The 9622-nt window shown below is 31.3% G+C and overlaps 1 protein-coding gene across 1 annotated transcript; it reads left to right on the top strand.

Annotated features, from left to right (window-relative positions):
• Positions 1–246: 246 nt before the first annotated feature.
• LOC109812716 (protein MALE DISCOVERER 2) lies at positions 247–6002 on the top strand. The gene is made up of 14 exons (XM_020376740.3): positions 247–677; positions 883–1316; positions 1422–1554; positions 1731–1802; positions 2629–2772; positions 2846–2989; positions 3208–3309; positions 3409–3470; positions 3559–3987; positions 4478–4671; positions 4790–4922; positions 5025–5182; positions 5274–5447; positions 5579–6002. The coding sequence occupies exons 2-14, from the start codon at positions 1217–1219 to the stop codon at positions 5837–5839; spliced, it is 2106 nt and encodes a 701-aa protein (XP_020232329.1). The 5' UTR covers positions 247–677; positions 883–1216; the 3' UTR covers positions 5840–6002.
• Positions 6003–9622: the final 3620 nt, after the last annotated feature.

Raw genomic sequence — 9622 nt, 5'->3', positions numbered from 1 at the left:
GTTAGAAGTAATTTTATTTTGATTAATAAGCAATGGCTTTTGGAAGCCACAAACCATGGCAAACTCACCTCGTAATAGAATAAAAGCGTGTCCTACTTTGTCGGAAGTAGGAGCCAACTGGATCTGCAACTCCTCCGAGAGATAATAATAATAATAATAATAATAATAATAATAATAATAATAATAATAATAATAATAATAATGATAAAAAAAAAGGCAAGAACAAAAAAAAAATTGGGTGGAAAGTTGTTGGAAAGGGTAATGAGAGAGAGGCAAGGGAAAAGAGAGAGAGAAACTGAGAAACAAGACAGAGAAAAAAAATCTAACATCGGAAAAGAGAAGCAGAGAGAGAGAGAGAAAGAAAGAGAGAAAGAAAAAGAGATAGAGAGAGAGAAAAAGGAAGAAAGAGTCTCATGACAAAGATGGTCGAAGAGAAGGTCCTCTGAGATCATCCTGAAAAAGGCAGCAATAGATGAACAACCATCAAAATAAGAGAAAAACAAAATAAGGATTTGAATATTATTTGTTTTGAACTTTTGCTGCCTTTTTACCATTGTCTCAATCTGCACCTATCTATTACCTCCTCTCAACCAGCATTGCATCTCCTTCCAATGCACAAGCAAATTACTGCAAGAAGGAAAGTTCTTTTCTTGCACCCCGTTTGTCTTTTTTGCATGGTAATTCACTCTTTATTAATGTTTCCCTCCCCATACACCCTTTCTTTTTTTGCTTTATTTTATTGTTCATGTTGACACCTAAAAGCTTGCTTGGTGGTGTTATTCCTTTTTCTATTGTTATGAAGTTGGTTGGTTCTTAAATATATCAATCTTATTGAAATCCATTCATTTTGTTATTTATTTTAATGGGTGAAATTTCTTTCAGCTCCACCAATTGCTGAGGATAATTGAGACGAAATATTGAGGTTGAGTTGGTTATGTCTTTGTTGAGCAGAAACTTGTAACAAAGATATAACAATACGAAAGAAATGAGGGATCCTAATTTGATCTTTGGACTCAAACCTTCAATTTTCATGTTTACTATTATAATGTAAGTTGTGTCTTGTTAGTGAGTTTCATTTGCTTCATCCCAATAGAATGAAGGGTTTCTCTCAATAGCAAAAACCTGGTAATTTTGAATATTATATCGTATAACATCCTGGCTATCAAGGATTATAGATACTGCCTCAATAAAATTTTGGCATTGGCTTCACAAAGAAATGGAAATGAGATGGAAAACATTTGGATTTTGTCTAAGAATTTATATTTGCTTGATCTCTGTGTCGGGAATTCAAGAGTGTTGGTCCCTTAATGATGAAGGTGATTTTCTTGGAATGCTCTTTTAACTTTTCATTCACATTGAAGCATGCGTTTCCGCATATATTGATTTTATTTTGTTGGCTTCATCCAAAATAAAAAATTTAGGACTGAATTTGTTAGAATTTCGAGCGAGGATAACTTATGATCCGTATAATGCTTTAGCAAATTGGAATCCCAATGATTGTGACCCTTGCGAGTGGTTCGGTGTTCATTGTCTAGATGGTAAAGTGAAAAAGCTGTAAGTTCCTTTAGTTATTCCTTTCTTTTTTAGGTATTCTAATGATGTAGTACTGTTTTTAAAGTTTCGTTTAGCAAAATAACTTTTTATTGCTTGATGTTTAAAATAAGTGGAGTTGTTATTACAGTGAATGTTCTACAAAATTTAATGTTGAATTTCACACCTTCTTCTTATAGGGAGTTAAAAGAACTATCTTTGGAAGGGACATTGGCTCCTGAGCTTGGGAAACTTAGTCACCTAAATTCTCTGTAAGAAATCTTCATAGCATTTAATGTATTTTTTTTCATAACTTCTGATTATTTTTCTCTTTTTTTTCTTCGATATCAAAACAAATCTTATTACTTTTGGTTCTTTATGGGGAAGGGAATCTCAAAATGCACTCATTCTTGAATTCCCAATCATCTCTCTAAGTCCATAACAAATGCTTTGATTTTGGTTATCATCTAATAATAAGAATGAAATAATTTGGGGACTATTTGTGTATCTAACATATACATGTTTGTTTATGAAGTTCAAATAATAAACACGATGAGCACGAAACATACTTGTAGTTCTACTTCAAAGTTTGATTATGTACTGTTCTGACACATTCTGATTCTTCTTTTATTGTGTGATGTCCTTCCTATCACCTTCATTTAAACTACAATAATCATGCAAATGTTTTATTTTGCTACACTTTAGAAAGATTTAATATTATTTTTCTCTGCAATCTTTCTTGTGATGTTTTTTTTTCCTTCTAAGTCTACATATAACATTTCCTCTCCTCCGAAAAAGTTAAGATATAGGTAGCTACATTTTTTAGTTTTCGACTCCATTAAAAGACAATTATTTTGATATTCGTAATTAGTTTATAATGTCAGTGTGATAGTGATTTGTAATCTGAAAACAAATGAAGTCCCTTAGGGTCACTTAGCTTTGTAGGACAAGTTATTATGGAGTCTTTTTGTTTGATTAGTTTAGTTCCTTACCTGATATCACAACAAAATGATATTAATTACCTGATAAAATATATCTAACTCAATATTTTACTATTTTTCTGATTTGAGTAAGCTTGCTTTTGTTTATTTAAAATAGCGTGTTATGCAAGAATAACTTTTCCGGCGTCATTCCCAAAGAACTTGGAGATTTATCCAAACTAGAGTTATTGGATTTAAGGGAAAATAACTTGTTAGGAAGCATCCCAGTGGAGATTGGCAAGATGCCATTACTGAAACACTTGTAAGTTAACTCTATATTTTTTTTGTATGTTTATTAGGTTTCTAATATTCAATGAAATTTTATTTTACCTTAGGTTGCTTTGTAACAGTAAAATTGGAGGTAGTGATACTCAAGATGGAGGAAAGTTCAAATTTCCTTCAAAATCGCTACTTGTTGAAAATTGTTCATCACCTCTGAAATATTTATTTGCCTGTATTAATAGGAAAGTTGGACATTGGTAAGAATCTTTTCAATTATTTCTCCCTAACCAACTGACCTAAGTAGTTCCCCTGCATGGTTTGCTTCCATTTGTATCAATAATGTAAAGGGAAGTCATTGTAAAACATGTGACTCTCTTTTTTTATTGAATAAAACGATTGTCTCAATTCTTGCCATTTTTATTGTTAGCATGTGTAGAGGGTTATTAATTTTTTACTTATGTGCTTTTATGTGCAGTGTGTGGCAGGGCAACTTCAAACAATGGAACAAATCAGATTCATTGATTATTCTAACTAAAGTAGCGCTTATGAAATGCCTCAATGCCATTGCGTTGCCATTGTATATAGATAAATTTTGGCCCACATTAACCTTAACATGCACATAAATTTTGCTCTTTCATCATCTTCAACTCACTAAATATTATGCTTTTCTTTGCAGACTTAAGTTAAGAAAGCCTGCCCTTCATGGCCATGAAAAAGATTATTGTGACCTTTTGCCTAGTGAGTGGATAAACTTCCTAAACTATGACTTGTTAAGTAATTCAAAATATGTCTTATTGACATTCAAAACATGTATTGTACAATGTAGGTTCTAATGTGCCAGAGATTGCCGAAAATGTTCCAGAATTTGTCAGTTATGCACGTCGTAGGTTACTTCAATCCAGTGGCAGTAACCTTGTAGCTGCTCCTTTTAGTGGCGAATCAACTATAGAGCTTAGTTCTGTTCCAATTACCCTCAGTAGCGGATCTTTCCCAGCTGTTCAAGATGATAATAAGAAACAAAACCAATCACCTGAATCCTTGCATTCACCTTCTGATTCTCCATACGATCAAACAAGTCAACAACACACAACTAATGATTCTTCTGGAACGTTGTGGAAGTATATAATTATTATTGTTGTTGTGCTGATCATTATTTTAATAATTCTATTATACATTTGGAGAAAACCAGCTGTAAAAGTAATAACCCCTTGGAAGACAGGAATAAGTGGACAATTGCAAAAAGCATTTATAACAGGTAATAGTTTTTTTTTTTTTTTAATTTTTCGAATAAGTGAATACAAATTAAAATTATTAACACTAAATTGTAAATTTTATATAACATTGTGGAACTCACTATTGTCTTATTTCTTTTGCATAGAAAATGGTTTAAGTTTTTGTTCAAAAATTTTGAAAATGGGTGTGCTATGGTACATATATATATAAGTGCTCGTTCAATTTATTCAAGCATATGCTTCATATTTAAAACAACAGCAGTTTTAGACCTTTTTGTTTTTTGCATGGCCAAATGTATTGTTTCATATGCAATGTCTACTCATAAATATAGTATAGGTTTTTTTTTTTAGTTTTAGTTCAATGCAAGACTTAAAAAAGTGAGGCATATGTGGTGATTTTAGTAGATGTCAAGGTTAAAGTATAACGACTTTACATTTCCAATGTCTCAATAAAATAGATCATTGTTAGTTTCTTATGTTGACAACATTGCAACATTTACTCTTGAAATGTAGGGGCTCCTAAGTTGAATCGAGTAGAATTAGAGACAGCTTGTGAGGATTTTAGCAATATTGTTATTAGTGGTTTCGAAGGTTGCAACATCTACAAAGGAACATTGTCTAGTGGAGTAGAGATTGCTGTTGTTTCTACGCTAATTACTTCTTCCCAAGATTGGTCAAAGGACATGGAGATGAATTATCGCAAAAAGGTTTTCTCCTTCTTAAGTCCGTAATAATAAATGGATTGCGACAATTCCAATTCAACTTTGAGAATGATTCAATTCTCAAACTCTTTCTTTAGCTAATTTCATTTCTTGTGTGCTTCAGATTGATACTTTGTCCCGCATAAACCATAAAAACTTTATTAATCTTATTGGGTACTGTGAGGAAGAAGAACCATTCACACGAATGTTGGTGTATGAGTATGCTCCAAACGGAAATGTATTTGAGCATTTGCATGGTATTTCTCTTGTTTTAGTTGTTGTCTTGTTGAAATCAAATTGAATTCATTTATGTTCTTGCCTCTAAAGGTCATATACATTTTGTTTCTTATTATTTTCAGTTAAGGAAATGGAACGTCTTAATTGGAGTGAAAGGGTAAGGATTATCATGGGCATTGCATATTGTCTTCAATATATGCACCATGATCTAAATCCACCTGTCGCTCTAGCCAATCTTACTTCAAGTATGATATTTTTAACAGATGATTTTGCCGCTAAGGTGCAACAAAATTTATCCTTTATTCTGTTATTTGCTTTCATTATATGTTAGCCACCAAATTACATAACTCGCTATTCCATTGTTCTTTTAGGTTGCAGAAGTTACTTTTAAAAATATTGAGGCACCAGTTAAGCTGAAAAGTGAGTCAAAGAAATCTGAGGTGTCATTCCAGGACGAACTTAAAAACACTATCAATGACTTTGGAATGTTATTGCTTGAAATTATCTCTGGGAAATTGCCTTACTCTGAAGAACAAGGCAACCTTGTGAGTTGATTAAATTTGAAACATGTCTTCTTGAAAATTAATTTGCCTCCTTGTAGTTTTAAGTGAAACTTTGTAGTCATATCATATTCAAATATTTATATTTATTAAATAATTTCTCTTAAATATTTTAGGTTGCTGAGTACTTAAGTGACAAGAGAAGCATCAACTACATGATTGATCCCACCTTGGAGTCTTTCAAGGAGAATGAACTTGATGCCATTTGTGAGGTAATCCAAGATTGTATCCAACCTGATCCTAAGTTAAGACCAGAAATGAGGGACGTGACTTCTAAATTGAGAGAAACGCTTGGCATTTCACCTGAGCAAGCAGTCCCAAGACTTTCTCCACTTTGGTGGGCTGAACTGGAGATCTTGTCAGTAGAGGCAACTTAAGTTTCATTTGACTCTTTTCTCTGTGTTTTAAGCCTTTCTCTAACCTTTATCAATATGCTAGAGTGGAAAGTTATGATATTTGCTACTCAAAGTTCTCTACATCCTTCATTGTTCTTGTACTTTTGTAAAGTCATCATCATTAATATAGTAGTTATTCATATCATGATGAAAGTGTGTTATGTGATGCCCTCTATCTTGCATGTCATAATATATAAATAGTATGAAACTGAATAACCTTAATATAATAAATGAACTCAAAATTCATACAAGTAGAAAATATCACATTGTTAACATAAACTAAACTTAGCGGAATTAATAAAATTACAAAGGAGTTAAAACCAAGTTCTCAAACTCAATAACATGAACTAAATCCTATCTAGTCTTGATTAAGTTTTGATGTTACATGTCTTATCAAAGTAATTTAACACGAAGTCTAAGCCTCATCATTAACATCTTTAGTATCATGATGATGATCACTTGCATAATATCAAAGGAAAACAATACAAAGGAAAAGGGAATCAAAAAAATCTCACTCTATCTCACGATGTAGGAATACAAACTAAATAATTAAACACAAACAAGACATAACATACACAGATAAACATTATCATCACACTTGTTCTGTCATAACATGATAAATAATAACATATACATTATAATGCATTATGTAATGGACACGGATTACATATTATCATGCATGTAACGTTAGTAAAAACAACACACGTGCATTGTCGCTAGCGATACACGTAGAGTAACCTAGGAGTACATGTCAAGTTACACCCTATGCACATTTACAGTAGGAAGACATACTACTAGGGTCTGCTTGGGATAGCTAAACTGTGTAAGATACATCACATGCATACAAAAGGCAAGTGGGACTTTCAAACCGAATTATCCCCTAGGATTGTTGGTCCCCCAAACTTTTACACAAAGGGGTCTTTCTTGGCAGTGTATTTCGTATTGTACCTTTAAAAAAACACTTTCATGTATACGATGCATGTCAAACAAATTTTATGCATAACACTTCATATGATTTCATTAATTCACATATAACAAATCTCATTATATCATATTCTTCATCAATCACTCGTATACACACGTATATAGGTTCATGTACATTTTAATTTGATAACATCAAAACAATATCATGCAATCTAGAGACATCAAACAAAACTCATAGATGGAATGACGTTCGACAACACACATCCTACGCCCGACATGATACCTCCAAAGGACCACACTGGTCTTTGATACCTCCAAGGGACCACATTGGTCTCTATCTGAACCATGCTCGGTGTGATCGAGCTAACGCCCAACGAAAACACCATAGAGGGCAAGTGGGACTTCCAAATCAAGTTATCCTCGAGGATTGGTCGCCAAGCTTTTACATGAGGGGATCTTTCCTGATGGTGTATTTCATATCGTACCCTTAAAAAGACACTCAAGTATATGATGCATGTCAAACAAATTCTATGCATAACACTTCATATGATTTCACTAATTCACATATAACAAATCTCATTTTATCATATTCTTCATAAATCCCTCGTATGCACACATATATAGGTTCGTGTACATTTCAATTTGATAACACAAGAACAATATCATGCAATCCAAAGAACATCAAATAGAACTCATAGACAAAATGATGCTCGACGACACACATTCCGCACCTGACATGATACCTCTAGAGGACCACATTGACATTTGATACTTCTAGAGGACCACATTGGTCTCTGTCTAAACCACACTTGATGTGATTGAGCTCATGCTCGACGAAAACACCACAAAGAGTCCCTACAGCATCCATGGCTAGCAAGAATCAACTCACACTCGACAGAAGCGTTACAGGGAATCCCCTAGAGCTTTTGCATCCAACGAGGGTCATCCCACGTCTAATGTGAGAGACCATGAGAGAAAACTTTGCTCTTAACCTCAACGACACTCAACGCACCTCAAGTGGCGCTCGACGTTGTATAAAAAATAACACACATAGCAAAAAAATGCAAAATTATGATCATAAGCCAATTCACCAAAACACAAAATTTAATCGATAAACGTGTTTTATAGCATATCATTAATATACCACATTACTCAATTTACACATATAAACCAATATCTTCAACCAACTATCACAACAAATTTCCTTATGGTTTCCTATGGAAAGCCATAAGGGTCTCAAATTATGCAATTATCAACCATAACATGTAATTAATCATATAATCAAACAATTCATGTCATTAGTTATGTACAAGAAGAAATATAAGCAAAATAGCATAATGTCAACCGCACTACCCAACATATAATCTTACATCTTGAGCGAGGTTTCTTGCTTTTCCCTTATCTAGATAAGCAATAGATGACGGATGTGAGACTCCGAAGTGTTTTTACTCTCCTCCAGGTTCTCTGAGCTCTGAAGCGTAAGCCCATACCTAAAAATAAAATGGAGCGTAAAATTGATTAAAACTCCTTTTTAAAATTTTAACCTTCCCTTAATTCTTTTTCAATTAAAATACTTAATCTTACTGACTAATTCCCTTCCCTCTTAATTAATTAAATAAAACTTTTAATTAAAACATCTTACATTATAATCTAAAAGTATATCAAATAATTAAAATAAATATTAATAATCTCTTATTAATATAAAAATATCAAAATTATTAGTTAATTATCTATATTATAAATTATCAAAATTATTAGTTAGTTATCTATATTATATTTTATAATAAAAAATATTATATATAAAAAAAAAAAACGGAGTGTTATATGTCATGCAACTTTGTAAAAGGGATGTAGTAGATTGTACATTTGTTGATGAAGATAATTTGGGTGTGAAAATTCTAAATCGATCCCCAATGAAAATATTACTTTATATAGGTTTGTTGAATTATATATTAAGGTTCATGTTTATTGAGAAAGGGAAAATGATTTTTTACACCCCATAAATAATACACCATAGGGAGATAAAATAAAAAATATAAAAATAATATAGGATATCTATGTGATGAATAAGGAAAAGTGATAGAGAATGTGTAAGACAAACATTAAAAAAAACGTAAAAAAGTTAAAGTGGCTGATAAAAATCCTAAAAGAAAGAGAGATAAAAATAGTAAATAATGAATGATAATTAAAAAAAAATTAGAGTTTGCTTAAATAATATTATGGACTCGATTTTTAATTATTAACATAATACTTTTTATCTTACGTATTGGATGTGTAATTAGTTATAAATTTAATTTTTTTACATAATAAATATTTTTTTAATATAATAAAATTCAGTTAAGTAATTTTTTATTTCTCATAAAATAGGGTTTTTTATTTTAGTCTCTTTTAAAAAAAAATTGCCTCATAAAATTTGTTTAAAAAGTATTTTAACTAAATCTAACAAAAAAAAAAGTCAAAAATCACATAGACTAAAATAGAAAAGTGAAAAAAGTATAGGGGCCAAAATAGAAAACGACTAAAATAGAAAAAGCAACTAAAATTTTAGAAAAATTGAAGCAAAAATAACTAAAATCAAGATAATTAAAACAAAAGTAATTAGAATTAAGAGAATTAAAATTTAAATAATCTTATTTTAAAGGGACTAAACTTTTATTTAAACTAAATTTATAAAATTTAAACTTTAATTAGAATTAAGAGGTTTTTTTTAGTTAATGTAATCTATAAAAATATCGATGTGGTGTAAAAATGATGTTATAATATAATTTTGTTCATTCTTCATTTGATTTTTTTTTATTATTTCATACTCATGTTACCGATTAGTTTGTTATCTCTACCTAT

Source organism: Cajanus cajan, chromosome 1, assembly GCF_000230855.2.
Source record: "Cajanus cajan strain Asha chromosome 1, NIPB_CcT2T_4, whole genome shotgun sequence".
Taxonomy (NCBI): domain Eukaryota; kingdom Viridiplantae; phylum Streptophyta; class Magnoliopsida; order Fabales; family Fabaceae; genus Cajanus; species Cajanus cajan.
The sequence above is the reverse complement of the archived record's forward strand: the minus strand, read 5'-3'. Positions and strand labels throughout refer to the sequence as shown.

Excerpts from the sequence above, each read along its gene's own strand:
- LOC109812716 (XM_020376740.3), top strand. The coding sequence starts at position 1,217 with ATGGAAATGAGATGGAAAACATTTGGATTTTGTCTAAGAATTTATATT. Across the intron at positions 3,310-3,408 it reads AATGCCATTGCGTTGCCATT|ACTTAAGTTAAGAAAGCCTG; the intron begins GTATATAGATAA and ends TTTTCTTTGCAG. Across the intron at positions 4,923-5,024 it reads TGTATTTGAGCATTTGCATG|TTAAGGAAATGGAACGTCTT; the intron begins GTATTTCTCTTG and ends TATTATTTTCAG.